Consider the following 19,201-nt stretch of genomic DNA (forward strand, 5'->3'; position numbering starts at 1 on the left):
GTTTCTTACTGGCCAGTCCCCAAAGCTCTAAGCGTGCTATGAAATTATTACATTAATAGAATGCTCAGCAAGAGAGATGAGGATTGCATGTTTTGAAAACAAACTTTCCTAAGTAAAAAAATAGTCATAGGGACATCCAACTAAGGGCAGTGACTTAGCAGGAGAAGGGCTGTGAATCAAAGCATACATTTGGTAGCAAAGTATGTATTCAAGGCTGAGAATAAAAATTCTCCACATTGCTGGGAAGAAATGATAACTGAGGCTGATCTATCTGGGATCTTTCTGAATTCTGCAAATTCAGTGCCAACAGCACGAGTAGTGACTGGGCCAAGATCGGGCCAGGATGAAGGGGCAGAAGTGAAGACCCATGAGGGACACAGTTTTGTCCTGGAGGTCACCAGGAGACACAGTGGCCTTCCACCCTCTCCTTGGCCCTAGGCCTGAACCTGTGTTAGGCTGACCTACCCTCCTATTCTGGAAAGAGGGTGTGAAGAAGGAGGTAGGTCAGTGCTGCCTGGCTTCTCATTAGGGAACCAGTTACCCACAAGGGTGGTGGGAGACACAGCTACCCAGCAGGTCAAAGCAGGCGTCAGCCAACAGGACGGATCGAGACTAGATTCCTGGCTCTGCCATTGGGTTTCTGTGGTCTTCAACACATCACCTAAGCCTCTCTGGTTTGCAGTTTCCTTCTCTGCAGAAGACAGAAAGACAATGGAAGGAAGGAAGGGAGGGAGGAAGAAAAAGAGGGAGGAAAGGAAGGAAAAAAGAGAAGAAGGAAGGAAGGAAGGAAGGAAAGGGAAAAAAGAGGGGGACGGAAGGAAGGGAGAGAGGAAGAAAGAAAGAAGAGAGGGAGAAAGCAGGCAAGAAAGAAAGGGGTATGAAATTGTAATGGATGATTTCTAAGAGCTTCTTTCTCCAAAACTTCTGACTTATCGTTAATGGTTAAGACAAGAAAGGAGAAGCCCGATTTCAAGCCTGTATGAAATCCAGAGGCAGAATTCTTTATGCAAGTCATTTCTTGGATCTCTGCCATTTGGAGAAACTGAAAGACATACAGATCCTTTGGGCTTGCGATTGCCAAGATATTCTACATCTAGTTATAATAAAAATAAATGTTCACATTAAAACAATTAGCAGGAAACTGAAAGTTAATGGAAGAACCAACTTGGCTGAAGGCAGAGTGGGAAAGTGAAGAGATCTGTGTAGAAAGGGCTGGTTCGTGGAGTGAACCGCAAACTGGTGCTTCTGATAATGCGGGGGAAAGTGGAAACCCTATTATATAGACCCAGATTCTAAATCACCAAAAATGCAAATGATCATCTTTTTAGTGAATACGAATTACCTACGAATGTTTTCTAAAACCAAAAGAATTGGAAGAATACAGATACAATGAGTAAACTAAATTAACATGCAGATATTTTTGCATTATTTATTCCAGATATAAGGTTATTATTTGTTCCAGAGGTAAGGTCCACTTAAAGGAAGAAGTGACAACCTGTAGGACCAGGAAGCACAGACTCATGGAGGCCGAGGGCTCTTTTTAAATGAAGGAGTCAGATGTTCCTCTACACCATAGTAAAGCAGAAAGAAACCTTATCTTCAGTGTTCTGTGTATCCTTTTTATGACAGGTTTCCTTTCGCTTGTTTCCCATGGTTTTTCCCTGGCATGGTTCAAGATGCTTTTTATAATGGTGCTGATGCCACTCAATTGCAAACTCTTCACTTGGAAACCAAATAGTCCCCTCATGTTTTAAGGCTGTTATAACCTATGAGTCATTGTCACAGGCTGTGAGAGCCAGAAGGCCCTTGGTATCACGTCATCCTGCTTTGTTAAGGAGCAGGTTAAGGCACTAGCTCAAGGTCATGCTGTCAAAAGTAGAGGCAGCTCTAAAATCCGAATATATTTAATAATACAAACTTCTAGTGCTGGTCAGAGGAAGAGAGACTTCTCTCTCACTTTGCAACTCTCCGAACTCATTACCCAACCAGCAGGGGATAAAATGAACAAAACATTTTGTAGATGATTTAAATAAGTGGTAAAGACTAGGAACATCTAGTATAGTCATCATGACCCATCAGAAGTGAGGCCGTAATCATTGCCTAATGATGTTCACCCTTTATAAAGTCAGGGAACTCAAGGCCATAATATTTCGTGGCATGTGATTTAATCATATTATACTTTATGTGTGTTATGCTTGGTTGAATTTATTGCCCTTTTATTCAAATTGTGGTTCTCTCATTTTATTAAACAATTAATAAAAGTTTTAAAAATCCATTTTAATTAAAAATAGGAAATAAATGTTCCAGACCGCTAGAAACATTTAAAATATAAATTCTATAAATCTCCACAAAGGATTTGGGTTAGGAAGAGCTGTGATTTGCAGTTGCTTCCTATTCATCAAATCACTTAGAAATAGTCCTGACATTAGTTCCATATACCATGAATAACAACAGGACAGCTTTGTTAAAAAAAAAATAACCAAAAAAAATCATATTAGTCCATTTATGGATAAATGGTGTCCAATCAAAGGCTTGGTATTATGTAGGCCCAGTTTCTAGAGGATCCTTCCCTTTGAAATTGAGGACTATTTACCCTCAACATCTATTATAAAATTATGCATTGTTTATTCTTTTTAAAAGGGGGTGCAAAAGCTGTGTCAATGTTCCTGGGTTGAAGAATGATTTAAATAAGCCCTTTGGTTTATGTTGCATACAAGAAGGCTTTACAAGATCTAATCTTTTCTAAACCTGTTATGCTCTTTGGTTCAGCAGAGCTTCCTAATTGTAGCTATTAGTTCCCCCTTTTTTTGTGGTCTGTTCTGTCAATAGACTATTGAGTGTTCAGTAAATTAAGCCCAACCAGCAGCCAACACATTGAGACAGACGTTAAATCATAGCTTGGCTGCCCTTATTCATTATTAGTATCTGAGAAATAGCTTTTAAGCACAGGCACAGGATTTAACATGATGTACATTTGTGTCATTCTCAAATTTCCATCCTGTGCAATCAGGTATGTGAGGGTTTTTTTTTTCTAGGCAACAGGTGTGTTCTTGGAATAAAGTTCAACCCCCACTTCTGGCTTATGTGAGAGGCAGCAGCTGCAGCCTTAATGCCAATGACACATGGTTCTATGAGAGAGAAAAAAAAAAAATAAACTACTTGTTCAAAGTATTAAAGTAGTGGGCAGATGGACTATAGCTGCCTGTACTTTTCTTTGTGTTGTAGAGCCAGAGTCTAAACTTTCAGATGACAAGTGTTTCTTTCTCTCTTTTTCTCTTTCTTTTCTTTCTTATTTGCCATCCTTCCTTCCTTCTTTTATTTTTTCTTTTCCTTCCTTTCTTAGGTGTTTTAAAAACTAGTGCAAAACATAAATTTCTTTATGCATTACACATTCCTTGTTGAGAATATTCTTTCATCTGAGTCATTCTATTTATAGGGTGATGAGTGGAGAGGAGAAAAAACTTAATATAAATCAAGCTACACTTTATAACTTACTTTGTCTGACAAAAATTTAAAGGGATTGTTTACTATGCAATTTGAAGACAATATGCAACTCCTACATTTTTTAAAATGCAAATTTAAATATACTTATTTATAGGACTCATTATTCTCTTGTAAAAAGCTTCTATCTAGAATTTTTGAGATATTTCTAATGAATTATGATGTACTGTGTACCTCAGAAGTCTGTCAATATTAATTAATAGGAACAATAATGCTACAATAATTATTGTGATAGCGTTAAAGAGAATAAATGTTCTTCAGTCACTGAAGCATGTCTTTTAGCGTATTGGGAATAATATTCCTTTGCACATGTAAGCTTTCAGGAATTATTATGCCTCAGAATCTAAGATGCTCAGCCACTATCTTGCTGCATACAAGGTTTCTTGTAAACAAAAACATTGAGGAAAAGAACGGAGTAATGACAGAGCCAGTGATACATTTGAAGTGGACACGTCTTAGTGCACAGACTCTTCTGGAACCCATGTATATCAAAGCTTCTCCTCTTTTGCCAATGGGTATTTCAACAGAAAGATTTAATAAAAATGGAGGTTGTGAGAAGAGTCTTTGTTTTTCTTATATGTGACAAACAAATATATTGCAATGTGATGAGATAAGCACCTATTTAATTACACTCTTGGAAGCCCTGGTATAACCAGAGTTACCGGATCCGCTGGAAGACTGGTGTTGGGTGTTGCATATGACGTCTAATTAGGGGAAGGGCAGAGAATCCCTTTTTACTTTTTTTTTTTTTAACCCCAAACCACAACTTTACTCAAGAATCAGATTTTCTGTGACTCTATCCTGAAAATGGTTTTACCACGATTGTCTTGTTGCTGCGAAATCTATAGGCAGATGGATTTGGAATTCAATCCTCTGTGAGAAACAACAGCCAATGAAAGAGAAGAACCTGGTGACAAATTTCTTTTTAAGTTTTTAATTGGTTTGGGTATTACATTGGATTTGCACTAAACCCATGAAAACAATGACTAACCTCAGGGGTGATAATATTTTTAAAAGTGTAAGACGTGTCTAAAACTGGGAGGCTGGCTTAAATATCTTTAAAGTTCTCTTCCAATCCACAGATTTTCAAATTCTATGATTTTGCTGTTCCCCAGGCTGTACTTTTAAAAAAAAAAAATTGTGGTAAGATACGCACAACACAAAATTTACCATCTTAACTATTTTTAAGCGTACATCTCTATACTGTTCAGTGTATTCACACGGTTGTACAAACATCTCCAGAACTTTGTTTTATCTTGCCAGACAAAAACTCTGTACCCCCTGAACAACTTCCTATTCCCCCCTCCCTGGCAACCACCATTCTACTTTCTGTCTCTATGAATTTGACTACCCCAGGGACCTCATATAAGTGGAATCATACAGTATTTGTCTTTTTATGTCTAGCTTATTTCGCTTAGCATGATGTCCTCAAGGTTCATCCATATAGTAGCATGTAACAGGATTTCCTGCCTTCTTAAGGCTGCATAATATTCTATCGTAGGTATAGACCACACTTAGTTCATGTGTCAATGCACGCTTGGGTGGCTTCCATTTCTTGGCTATTGTGAATAATGCTGCTAAGAACATGGGTATCTCTTTGAGACCCTGTTTTCAATTATGGGGGACATAGATTCAGAAGTGAAATGGCTGGATCACATGGTATTTCCGGTTTTAACTTTTTGAGGAGCCACCATACCGTTTTCCACAGTGGCTGCAACATTTTACATTCCCACCAACAGTGCACAAGGGCTCCGATTTCCCCACATCCTCACCAACTCTTGTACTTTCTGTTTTTGTGATAGTAGTGACCTTAATGGGTGTCAGGTGACATCCTCAGGCTGCACTTTCAGGAAAGAAGAAGGGTGGCTGCTGACTGAGTCAGCTCAGCCAGAGGATCTTTTTAAAGCACACATCAAATCGCCCTGCGTCCTCTGCCCAGTGCCCCCCGGGGCTCCCCGTCACACGTGGAATGAGAGCCCAGCCCCTCACTGTGACCGAGAAGGCCTTGCTGTGCTCTGGCCCTTGCTACCTCTGTCCCTCACCCACTGCCTCCCTCCCTGGCTTTCTGCTCTGCTGAGAACACGCCAAGCTGGTTCCATTCTCTAGACCTCTGCCCTGGGTCTTGCTGTCTCCTCTGCCTGGAGCTCTCGTCCCCACGTCACTCCCACGGGCTCCTTTCTTCCCTCCACTCAGATCTCTGCTCAACTGTCACCTCCTTGGACATGCCTTCCTGCCTCAAGCAGTATCCCTGCTCCTGGCACTTTCTGTATCATTACCCTCCTTTCGTTCCCCAGACTAAGGTGAAAGTTCTGGGAGGGCAGGACTTGGTCTATCTTGCTCATCCCTATACTCCCAGCTTCTAGAACAGGCCATGCTCAATCAGTAGGCATTGCAGGAATGATTAAATGAATGAATGTGTAAAGGAACATTTTAGCCACCACCTGCCTAGCCAGGGTGAAAGTAAATAAATAAATAAAGATCTCATCACGGCAATAGAGTTGGCAGAGTCTGGGCTGGTCATTTTGAACTCTCCACAGAGAACAGGGGAGGAAAGTACTCACATGAGTCTCCACATCACCAGCAAGGATCCTACTGTTCTTTAAAAACTCGGCCACCATACCATTCATCAGCTTATCAAAGGCTTCCACGGAGGGGGCCACACCTTTGGAAGAGGAGCATTTCGTTATTCGCCGGTAGTTTAATGAAAAGCTGGCACTGTCTGTCTTGTCACAGATAACATGGAAAAGTTTAGTATCACCAATGTCATTCTCACTAATTCATTCACTAAGGCATTCCCTCACTCAATCAGTATTTATTAAACACTTCTCAACGGCTCGGGAAAACATCGTTTTCCTAGTTTTCATCCTCCTGCCTATGTAAGGATTTCCTTCCTTCCGAACCCAGGGAGGAAAGTAGCACCATCACAGTGTGACAGATGAGAAAACAGAGATGCAAACTGAACATGTGACTGGACCAAAGGTACAGACCAGATAAAAAGCAGATCCAAAACCTGAACCTAGTCCATCCTCCCAAAGCCAGGGTCCTTTCTTCTACAACGACCTGCCCAGGTGCTATGACAACCTTAAAAATAGTTACCAAGATTACCCAGGACAATTAAAAGATAATAATGACCTCTAGGCAAGGAGGAAAAGAAAGTTGATGTCCCTCGTTTTGTTCCTTCTTCACTCCCCAGGGGGAGGGGAGAGGGCCATGGCAGAGTGAAAATGACCGCTGAGCCAGTACCTGTCGGGTCTGAAGCCAAATTACTATGAAAGCTGAAGTGACAACGGCCCAACCGGCATGCTCCACATTTCTTTCCTGCCTTTTAATTAACATAAAATAATCTAAGTCCCTGATTTCATGTCCCTAATTTTGAGAAACATAATATTGACAAATTGAGCGCTACAGGCTATTAAAACCAAAACCAAAACCTAGGATCCTCTTCCTCATATTGTATAAATATATCATCCATGCTCACAAAACTACAGGATAAAGTTTCCTTCTTTCTTTTCTCCCCCCAGGTCCACAGGATGATGGAAACAGGTATTTACAGCTCTGTGCACCTGTAGTTCTAACTTCTGAGCAGGCTGTTGAAGCTGAGTTATCCTAAAGTCCAAAGCACCTTCTGGAGCACGAAAGGGGCACAAGTCCAAAGGTTCCTTATGGATCCATTTGGAAACAGAAAAACCTGTTGGTTGCTACGGAAGAGGCCTGAGAGATCTCTGCTGACTATTTAAAGTGGGAGCAAGTTTCAGAAATGTGACGGAGACCTCTACACAGCAGAAGGTACCATGATAAAAGGGAATATTTTCCATTTTCCTTTCATCACTCAGCTCTGCTCACACCTCCTGAGGGCAGACCTGTCTTTCTCCCCAGATTGCATCCTTTGAGCATCCCCTAATCAAAGCATTTGTGGCCCTGAATAGTAATGCATCAAGACCAAAGATTCTGGAGGATTAGGACTTTACATAATTCATCTTAGATTTCCTTGCACCTAGCACATGCTTGTCACATGGGAAAAATGCAAATATATTTCTTTAGCTGTTGAGCTGAACTTACCTGATTGTCAGGGAAAAAAAAAAACTCACATTATAAAACACATCTTAATACTCGTATCATAACAAGGTAGTCCTTTGATCTATACATATGTATTTATAATAGATTATGTTCCTTCTAAAAGTCTCTTTTAAAATAAAAAAAATTTAACTTTGTTATAACAGTGTCATAATGATGATGTTTATATTTAAGGCAAAAGGTTGTTCTTAAAGATTTATTAAAAATAGAATTTAGAATATTACCCAAACTTACTAATTAAGAAGAAATGGAAACGATGTTATTTAGGATTAGTAAAATGTTTTCAGGATGGATATCATTCAGACATTTTACTAATTACTCTACTTCATTTCAAGTAAGATAATAAATTGCTGGCTAAGTTGTTTTAGAAAACCTTTGCTTTAATAATTGGTTTGGAATGATTTGTTAGATGAGAAAATATTTATTAATAAACAAATAATTTAATTATATGCCCTCCAATTCTACTTAAGCTATTAATTTTCCCAGAAAAGTTCTTTTTTTATAAAGAAAATACAAAGTTCAGTCTAGTACTTCTTTGAATCAGCGAGGTTTAAATTATCGAGGGTTTTTTTTGGTGGTTGTTTTTTTTTTTTTATCTTTACTCAACAATACTGTACAATCTCCTGGAAAATGTATTTTAACTTAATTTGTGTATTTATAGGCTTTATATTTGTGGTCAGCAGTTTAGAGAAATGTCTTTAATCACCTGATGCCAACAGCAGAATGAAACAAAGTTACTGAAGAGTACTTGAAAATATTTCTTACAAATAAGGTTTACAGAATCTCATATACCAACTGTATAGTTCACAAAAAGAGGCTTAAAATGAAATCATAGATGTGTCTCAGTTGGTGCGGAAAAAACTTACAGGCTCCTGGCAGCCTGCCTTTAAACAACACCCCCTTTCAATTCATTCACAGCATTTTAATTTTCATTATGTTCAGGGGGGAAATAAACCAGCCAGCACATTTGTGCTCACACAGTAATTTTTGTCCCATGGCATGTAATACAAGGCACAGCTCCAAATACGCCTGAAATTCTAGAAGCACCAATGTAGGTCTGTCCTGGTGAAAGCTTTTTCCGAAGCTCCCCCTTCCCCAAGGCTTTTTTCAACCCCCCAAAGACTGACAGGATTCAAAATGGGTCGGAGAAGGAGGAAGGAAATGCACATGTGGACAGGAACAGAGTTACCATATTAAATACAGATCACGCGGTTACATCTGAACTTCAGATAAGACAGTGCACGCATGTTTAGTATAAGTGGGTATCCAGCAGTACAGCCCATGCGGTATTTGGGACATAACTTATACCAAAAATAAAAAATGTGTTCTTTACCTGAAATTCAAGTTTAAGTGGGTGTCCTATATTTTTATTCGTTAAACGACATACATTCTTAGACAAAAAGGAATTGGAAAAATTACTGTAGATAACTTGGAGAATTTCCACACACACAGTACCCTTTTTAAGAAACATAGCTAAGGCCGGGCGCGGTGGCTCATGCCTGTAATCCTAGCACTCTGGGAGGCCGAGGCGGGAGGATCGCTCCAGGTCAGGAGTTCGAGACCAGCCTGAGCAAGAGCGAGACCCCGTCTCTATGAAAAATAGAAAGAAATTATATGGACAGCTAAAAATATATAGAAAAACTTAGCTGGGCATGGTGGCGCATGCCTGTCGTCCCAGCTACTCAGGAGGCTGAGGCAGGAGGATCGCTTGAGCCCAGGAGTTTGAGGTTGCTGTGAGCTAGGCTGATGCCATGGCACTCTAGCCTGGGCAACAGAGTGAGACTCTGTCTCAAAAAAAAAAAGAAAGAAAGAAAGAAACATAGCTAACTTTTTATTTTTGATCATATAATTTTTAAAAATCTTTTTTTAAAGTGTGGTGTTAGCATATAGTTTTAAAAGCATAGCTGGTTAGGAGCAGGCAAAGGTAGAACAATGTGACGGGGCCCTGTTACAGCAATGTCGTATTTGGCTTCTCATCAGACTAGCCTCCTTCAAAACTGCAGCTCCTAAATTTAATGACTTGTTCTCTCTAAACTTAAAATCTCCATAATGATAATTCCTTCCGATTTACATTCTAACCGGGAAGATTAGTTTCTTTTTTGATAATTACGTCAATATTATATTTAGTCATTGAGTGTGGAATAGCAGCAGCAGCACTACGAGTAATGACATTTGGCCCATAGATTTAGGCTCTCGAGAGTCACAGATATTGGTAAATTTTGTGAATTACGGGGTTGAAAGGTTTTCTTCCTTTCTCTTTTTCAGAGATTGTCTGCCTCTGGTTAATGCCATGGTCAACGTATAAAGGAAGGAGTAGGGAAGCTGGAGGAAGTAGACAGAAAAATTTCTTGAGCACTAAATGACAGGAACAGATGCAGACCAGGAATGACAACAGCGTGTGGCCCTACCTCTGATGACACCGTTGACTTCCCCGCAGTCGCCAGGGGGCCTGTGGGACTCTGCAGACAGCACCTCGAGGCGGCTGACGGCTCGCTCCAGTCTCTGCACCAGCTCCTGCATGTCTGCCATTCTAGAAAAGCACAGGCACAAACGGAGCCCGCGTGAGCATCAGGGAGAACCAGCAAACCGACACCGTGAAACTTAACAGCAGCAAGGGGGAAAATAAAAATCACTCGGAATGGCTTTAATTACCTAACGAGTATTTCTACACATCAGGAAAACACGTGAAATTCAAAAGAACCTAAAACGTGGAACAAAAATAACAGCAAATTATATCGCGCTTATTTTTTATTCAGTTCAGTGATTTTTACAAGCCCAATATGCAATACGCAAATATTCACTCCCTTTGCACGGCTCTCAAGCGCTGCTTGGATGCTTTCTTGTTACAAGATACAATCTATGAACAGCACTTACTTACAAGCCCGAGAGCATATATCTCAAAATTAATATTGTCAACTCTTGTTCTGCTAAATGGTGGGAGCATGTTTTAACTATTTCCAATAATTCTTTCTGTTAAAATACAATTCTCCAGGGGACACTAAACCTTCTAATAATCCTTGCTTACTCAATTACATGAAACCAAACAGCCCAGCCAGGAGAACGATGAGTTTAGGAAACTGCGCATCATTGAGCAGGCAATGAGGCCATCACCTCCAAGAGCTAATTGTTTTCCACTTATTATTTGTTTTTTTTTTTCTGTGTTTCTGTTGCCTAATTATTTTAAATGTTAATTATGCTGAATGGCGGGATTTGAATGTATCATATTAAAAATGGTTATTTTCCTTTTGTAACGCTGCTGGTTATCTTTAGGCAAAATTTAGTCTTGGGGCAGGGGTGATTTTTAGAGACAGGGACCTTCAGTGACCCTGCACTCTTGGTTGGGATAAATAAGGATTGAAACTGACTAAAGGATTGGAAATAAAAATGAGGCAGAGTATCTGTCCTTCCTGCTTCCAAACATAATTAAATATTTGAGCGTGCGTAGGGTAAATACCTCAAAATTACTGACCCTTGAATTTACATGTCATTAAGACAACCTTTGAGGAATGGAATCCAATCTAATTTGGCCAGGTTCGTGAGATCCACCATAACCCTGGCCATGCCAACTTATAACTGCTTTTGGCAAAAGCAAGCTGCTGCCCCAAAGAGAATAGAACATGCCTCATCTTAATCAGTGCCTGGAGTTCTCACTCTTAAGAACTTTGCAAGCATCGTTCTGAGCAAAAGAGGACCAGCAGGCTTCTGACTCAGAGATACTGCTGCCCTAGAATATGGGTAAATGTCATTGCTCTCAGATGTGTGAATATTTTATATTTCTGCAGGGCACCAGACAATGCATTTCTCTTTTGTATTCCATTAGTTTCGAGCTTAAATACAATGACAACGTGCCACTGCTGTTTTTAAAAAGCAATGTTGTACTTATACACTTATCAAGGTTATACTTATGTGTATAGCTCTATCATTCTGTGTCCGAATGTCAGATGGCCATCAGCTATGGATAGTGGAGTTCGCTGTCTATTTTGGAAAGTCATCTCTCCTGAAACTGGCATCAGTTACTCTTTCAAAATATGGGGCAGTGTTCTCTGCACAGCTGAAATCAGCATCTAATCCTAAGGGCATTCAAAATTAGAAGTTTCTCATCTATTCTTTCCCTCTTCACGTCAGAGCTTTTGCTTCCATCGCAATTGAAGAAAAAAAAAAAAGAAAGAAAGAAGAAATTTAATTGAATCCTTTACGTAATCCTCTTGCAAGGGAACCAGGCATGCTGTAGGTGGGTGAAGGCCATTTGAGAAATGATGAAAGCCCCTCAAATCTTTTAATAGTTGCCCATCTGTTCACAGTTATCTATGCTCCCTGTTACTCAACTTGCCAAATGTTACCGCCATAGACCTAGCTCTCGATAGAAAAAAATGTGTTTGCTTTGTTAGCAAGCTCCCTACCCCCCAACAGAAACGCACCAGCCACCTCCAGCAACTCGCAGATCAAGCTGTTTTGGGACCGCCTGTTACATTTCACACTTAGGACTTCTGTCTCTGACTGTGGCTTAATCAGACTCCCTGACAAGACCCAAACTCACACTATCTAATAGTGCTCCGTATGTTGAAAGACAACAGGAGTTAGCCCATAAACTGCAGGGCTAGGATGATTGGTATGGAATGCAGTTGAAAAGTGACTCAGATGTCACTCCATGTAAAATCACCATGAGCAAGACTGAGGTCTTGCCTTAGCCTCTAAAGAGGTCAAAATACAGCTCATGTGAGGAAGCTGGAAAGATGCCTCTGGGTTTAAAATTTTAGAACAGCTTCTAAGAGACAATGAAGAATAAATATCAAATACTTAAAAGAAAGAATATACCAGGATACATGTTGGCATTCCCAGGGAGAATGACTGGGTCCAAGATGACCGTGCCCTCTTCTCCTGAAACTCTTTCCCTGTCCCCACATACACTCTCAGCTGCTATCCTGGCTCTCAAGAAGGAGGTAAGAACAGAGCTGCAGATCCTCCAAATTCCTCCCAAGCAGTCCCATCCGCCTTGGTGTTTCAAAGTGGATTTAGCCAAGTTCTGACAAGGAGGTGGAAGCCAGGAGTTAAGAATTAGATTGAGAAAATGCATAGGGTACCCAAGGCGAATATAGATAGCAAGGTCAGGGTAAGGAAAGAGCCAGAAGCCAGGAGGACAGACAGAGGAGTCTGGATCAGGAAGCCAGCAGAGCAAGGGGACAGGGCAATGTGGCTGGAAAGAACATCTTCTAAGAATCAGATGAGGAGCATAAGAATTCTCCAGATTCACAGCTGGAGAATTAAGAGACTGGGTTAGACGATGCAGTTCAAACTTGGCCCTCCACATTTTCTGGTCATCCTATCTAAGTGGAAGCCAAGCACAAGGAAATGTCAGAGGGTACACACAAACACTGGACCAGAGTCTGAGGGTGTGTGGAAAGAAAGAGGAAAGGACATCATATTTCATGACTTTCCCCTTTTAAAGACTTTGGGAAACTATGCTTGAGATTAATCTTAATTCCTTCTTCTGTATTAAGTTTTGAGTATTCTCTTTGGAGTTTCACTATAATGAGAAGTACACCCATCCTTGTCTTATTTGGATTTTCCCCTCACTTTTCCTTTTTTAAAGTTAAAATCAAGGCTAGACATGCACAGAATTTAAAGAGTCAGTAGTTCGCCCATAAAAACAAGGGTTCTTATAAAATCACAACAGTGCTCTGCCTGCCCCTTTTATTCTGTGTCTCAAGAGTCAGCCATTTTGAATTATTTTAGCTGTTTCCTTTGGTAATCACCTCCTTATCTCTAAATAACATGCTTCTATCTCTGCGTCTTGTTTGTTTTTCTTCAGTGTTAGGCATTAGCCATTGGGTTCCCACCAAAAATATGAGGGTTTACTTTGTTCTTGCCCAATCTGCGCTACCATATACATGCATACTTTCTTTTTTCTCGTCCTCCCATTAATGTTATATCACAATTTTTGTTAGATCAATATCCAGTGTTAACACAATTATGACTATTTGCATCTGAGTCATGAGAGTACAAAGATTATTTTCCATTTTTTGCACTACCTATTTTCCTAAAGTCATTATTTTGACCTTCTCAGTTTCCCATATGCTTAAAATTACTCATCTCCAAACTTCTTTCAGTGGTATAAGTCTCCATTCCATAGGGCCAAACACATCTGGAATTCTATTGGTTCTTTCTTCTCAGAGATATCTCTTCTGAAGATTTACTCCAATCTGCATGATTGCTCCGTAGGCCTGCTGCACATCTATAACCTGGGATCGGCTGTCATCTTCACTCTAGAGATTTCCCTGCCCTCCCCCTTATGACCTGTTTCCTGTATGACCTCTTTCCTGGATTCTATGTCTTCCTTTTTCTTGGTGTACTTCCTTAATTGGGAAGAACATTTTCTTCCCAAAAAAAGGTACGTGAAAAGTCAATTTTTTTGAGATCTTGCAAGTCTGAAAATATCTTTGTTTTGCCCTCATACTTGATTGCTAGTTTAGCTGAATATAGAATACCAGGCTGGAAAATGTCCTCAGAATTTTAAAGGTATTGATCCACTGTCTTCTAGTTTCCTAGTTTGCTGTTGAGAAGTCCAAAGCCATTCTGATTCTTGATCTTTGGACATAACCTGTGTTTTTTTCCCTGGAGGAAGTTTTTGGAATCTTCTTTGCCCCTAGTGTTTTGAATATTCATCATGAAATGCTTTGTTGTCAATCTACTTTTTTTAATAAATGATTTTCAAAAGGTGTGGAAAAGACAGAAAAATGGGCTTTGCAAATTGTTTGTCTCTAGGTGAATTTAAAAATTAAGTTTTTTTCCAAATAAATAAATAAGTTTAAATAAATATTTAAACAATTCAAACTTTTCTCACATCACATTTCTCCCAGTATTTCCAAATACTTCATACACTTCAGTAAGAACAAAGCCAGTTAGTATCCTCTCATATCCCGTCTTGGAGTAATAAGTATTCTAGAGTCAAGAAGATATTTTCCTCCCATAAATGTGTACAACTATTATGTATTCATAGTAATTAAAATTTTTTTTTAAATTTTGAAAAAAGGAAAATATTTTCCTAGGAGAAAAGATGGCTGTCATTGTTTAAAAAGTTTTTTCTCCTAGGTCATCTTATAAAACCCATCCTCAAATACTGTCCAAGTTTGTGTCCAATGTCCAATGTTATGCCCATAGCACAATGTTTATGCTTAAAGTACTAAGACAGACATAACAATTTCCAGAAAAGGAGAGTTCCACATACTTTCAAATATTTTATAAGGTCTTAATTGTTTTGCTCATCTTTAACCAGGATAGTACAAAGAGGCCCTGGCTTTGGAAGCAGACCGGGATCTGTACTCTGGCTCTCACCAGCTGAGAGACTTTGAGAAAAGAGCTTAGTTTTGCTTTGCTTCAGTTACTACCTATATATGGGGTTTCCATGAAGTATAAAGGTATATAAAATCTGGAACATGGTCAGTGATAAACATGTTAGCTATTGCTATTAAAACAATCCATCTCACTTTGTTCTCGGTGGGAACAGTTATCATATTTGCATGTTAAGTAGTCATCTAGAAGACCTAGTCAATGAAAATGACTAACTGAGAACTTCGGGTCGGTATACCCTTATTTTTTTTTTTTTTCAGCATTTCATTTTCCTCTGTCCATGTATTTATTCCCCTAAGATTCCTAAAAGAGATTTTCTCAACTCTATGTGTATGTGTGGTTACTATAAAATGGAAATTTTGGTTGTAATTAGTTTTTTAATCATGTATTTTACCGCTAAACATTTTTACAATGACTTGTTTGCTCTTAAATAGCCCTCTGCAAAGGACACAAACACAATCTCTGCAAAACCATTTTTGGAAAATAGCATTCCCTGATCCCTCATATTTTCTTCACCCAAACCATCTTATGCTCAGTGGTAAAAGGTTTGCTAAGCCCTTTACTGACTCAATCTAATCAGTTATGGAAGCAGCTTTCATAGCTGCTTTGAACATTGACACCCCATGCCACGATGTAGATGGTGATAAACCCAGAATAATAGCCTGTTTGTCTGGATTATGTATTTAGTATATGTAAGACATATTGCCCAATTAAAATACTGCCTTGTGCTTTCTTTTCCGTTAGCACATGTACACCTTGCCTCCCAAAGAGACCGGCTGCAAGCTTTTCACGGGCTGAGGTTGTATCTTATGCTTCTTTCCATCTCCCACTGAGTCCAGCGTGGTGCCATATACCTAGAGAATTCTATAAATACTTTCTGATTGACTAATTAATTAGCTACCATTCACTGCCTGCCCACTCACTGGCACCATCCCAGATCAGGCTGAATGCCAGATTTTCACAGGACAAATTTTCATTTAAAAGAAGATGCAAGATTAGATTTTCCCACTTGGAATCACAGTGGCTTCCTCCCACGATTTAAAAGAGCACACTTGCTCCTGCTAACATAAACCTTTGGGCCATCCACTACTCTTTCTTCTTCAGGATTTCAGACTTTTTAAAAAAACTCCACATTGTCCAAAGGGTTTTGTAAATCCCTCATGGCAAGTTCATAAAACAAGTAAGGGAGAATGCTACTTTGATAATATTTTCATGGTAATAAAAGAGCTGGGTCTTTCAGGCTTCCTGATTGCTAGTTCAGAGTTCACCTCTTTAGCCAAAGACACAGAAGTAACTGTGGTCAGAGTTTCTCTTCTGATTCTTTAAGGGAGACCCAGATCCAAGGGATTCTGAAGATCATGAGCCTAACATTAAATAGGATATAGACTTGAACTGACAGAAAATTGGAGACTTTCAAACTTTTTCTCATAGTAAGGCTGAGAAACTGGCTAATATGTCAGCTCTCTGCAAAAAATAAAGTAATAGTGGACTAATTTCTTTATAAGTGCACCCAAATTAAAGAATATTTATTAAACAACCATCAGATCAGACTGTCCTAGACTGTTAAATTCTCTTTACTCAATGACTTTCTTTCCTTTCCCAAGAAACTACCAATCACTGGGAGAAGTAATCTGGTAATTCACTATTACTAGTTGGGCAACAGTATGTATAGGAGAAACATACCATCACAGTATTCATCCATTCATTCACTTACTGGCTTATTGAGCATCTTTGTTTCATTCATTCATTCACTTCCTACTGTCTGCTAGGCACAATGCTCATATCTAAAAACCAAGGCTGATTAAAAAACATTTCCTTCCCAGCTGGAGCATGAGTGGGCTGGAAGCAAACCCTGCTCAGTCAAGACAGGGAGTCGTTTCACTAAGAGACATATTCCCGTTGCCAAGGTGCCTGCCGCCTTCGTATCTTTTGCTTACTTTCCTATAGAGCGTTTCTGGAGCCAGCTTTTCACCAAACAGCAAACAAAAGGCACCATTTTCTTTTTACTGCAAAGATGTTTTAACAGTCTCTGATTTTTGAGATGGTGTAATCAGAATAGGAGAGAACAGAGAATTACATAAGTAAAAGAGCACTCTCAATTTTTCATGAAACTGGAAAAAACATGTATGTCATTTTGATTCCTCTAAAACTTCTAATAATGTCCCACTGCAGAGAAGAAAAGCAAATGCTTCAGTTTGATTTTCAAAAGCATCTCACCCCAGCTCTCACCATAGCTCAGAGCTCCTGAGAGAACCCAAATGTCACAGGGACAACTCACCATGTCCCAATCATGCCCTATCTCAACCCTCTCCTACTCAGTGACCCTGATGTTTCCACTGCCTCAAGGGTCCTTCCTGGCATTGTTGTTTTCATTCCCCAAATCCCAACTCCACCAAGACGTCTTCCAGCATCCCACAAAAACAGAAGAAATCCCTCTTGAGATATTTACTCCCCATTATCTCCACCAAATCCAGGGTGCAATGCAGAAGGGCAGAATAAACCACCATGTATAGAAATTACCTGGCCATCTCATTTGCCTTCTGCTGGTACCACTCCTCAGAACCATCTCTGGTCAGCTTTGTAGTATAATTATTTCTTCTCTAAATGGAACCTCTAAAGATAAGAGGCTAGGACTCATGACTTGATGTAATGGAAAAAACATTTTGGAGGATGAGAGAACCTAATTTGAGACTCAATCCCTTCAACTGACAACCCCCACGAGTCTGGGCAGGTTACTTAAGCTGCCTGAGTCTCAGTTTTCCCATTTCCAATACATGAACTCATTCCTTCTTCTTTATTCAGTAACTCAAGAAGCTTGTATGAGAACATGTTTTGAGCTGCATTCTGTGCTGGCTGTTGGGGCTACACAGATGGAGGTGACACAGATGGTGTCCTCCAGGCACCATGATCTCCTTGAGGAGTGGAGAGTTTGGCCACTGGAGACAAGCCAGCCCTTCTGGACACGGGGCCTCAGGAATAGGTCCACTGCAGCAGAAGGGGGCCCAATGGGAACAGAGGCCATGGGGGAAGCCCACATGTACCCTGAAGGCTGGCTTTGTGCCCAGGCTTGGGATGGTGGGGTGAAGTCATAAGATCATAGACTCTGAATGCTGACAGTAACCAGGACAAACCTCTATTCTATTCCCCACCATGAAGTGGGAACTCCCTTAGCTACATGTGAGTAAGAACCCTTTGCTGGAAAGCAGCTCCTGTCCCTCCCTCCTCCATGGCCCTTTGCAGGTGCCTATGCTGTGTGGGAAGCTCCTTCTATCCTTACGTCCCCACATTGCCCTTTTGCTCTTGTTTAGGCCATGCAGGAGGTTGAGATAAAAGAGTTGCTTCCAGGAGTCCCCCAAGGGCCACTCCTTGGCACTGAGAAAAGAAGAGCTGTGGAGACGCTGCTGGCCAGGCTGCTACAACCTGGGCTTCTTGGACTTTCTGTCCCTCCATTAAGTAAATGTATTGCTCCCCTTGTATCCAGAATGTACAAAGAACTTGTATAACTCAATAATAAGACAAATATGCCAATTTAAAAATGGGCAAAATGAGCAGCTAAATTCAATGTGCTAGGATTTTAATGAGAATTTTTGCATCTATATTCATAAGGGATATTGTCTGCAGTTTTCTTTTTTTGCTGTGTCCTTTCCTGGCTTTGGTATCAGGGTGACGTTGGGTTCATAAAACATGTTGGGGAGGATTCCTTCCTTCTCAATGTTGTAGAATAATTTCCACAGGATAACTGGGTACCTACCCAAAGGAAAAGAGACATTCTATAAAAATGACATCCGCACTAGAATGTTTATAGCAGCACAATTCACAATTGCAAAGATGTGGAAACAACCCAAGTGCCCATCAATACATGAGTGGATTAATAAAATGTGGTATGTGTATACCATGGAGTTCTACTCAGCCACAAAAAACAATGGTGATCTAGCACCTCTTGTATTATCCTGGATGGAGCTTGAGCCCATTCTACTAAGTGAAGTATCACAGGAATGGAAAACAAGCACCACATGTACTCATCATCAAATTGGTATTAATTGATCAATACTTATGTGCACATATGGGAAGTCATAGTCACAGGGTGTCAGGCAGGTGTAGGGGAGGAGGGGATGGGTAAATTCCTACTTAACGGATGCAGTGCTTGCTGTCTGGGGGGCACACTTGTAGCTCTGACTCAGGTGGTACAAAGGCAGTTTATGTACCCAAAGTGTTTATACCCCCATAATACTCTGAAATAGAAAAAAAAAAAAAAAAAAGGAAAAAAAAAGGGGAAAAA

At 40.0% G+C, this 19,201-nt stretch overlaps 1 protein-coding gene across 3 annotated transcripts in view; it reads right to left on the reverse strand.

Annotated features, from left to right (window-relative positions):
- CAP2 (cyclase associated actin cytoskeleton regulatory protein 2) overlaps positions 1-19,201 on the reverse strand; it is a 133,408-nt gene that overhangs the window by 100,414 nt on the left and 13,793 nt on the right. For all 3 annotated transcript variants that reach the window (XM_069493750.1, XM_069493751.1, XM_069493748.1), the window contains exons 2-3: positions 9,984-10,105; positions 6,063-6,163 (exon numbers count right to left, since the gene is read on the reverse strand). In XM_069493750.1, coding sequence (XP_069349851.1) covers positions 6,063-6,163; positions 9,984-10,104 — 222 coding nt within the window. In that variant the 5' untranslated portion in view covers position 10,105. The remainder of the gene's footprint in view (positions 1-6,062; positions 6,164-9,983; positions 10,106-19,201) is intronic.

The sequence above is a fragment of the Eulemur rufifrons genome, chromosome 18, assembly GCF_041146395.1.
Source record: "Eulemur rufifrons isolate Redbay chromosome 18, OSU_ERuf_1, whole genome shotgun sequence".
NCBI classification, from domain to species: Eukaryota; Metazoa; Chordata; class Mammalia; order Primates; family Lemuridae; genus Eulemur; species Eulemur rufifrons.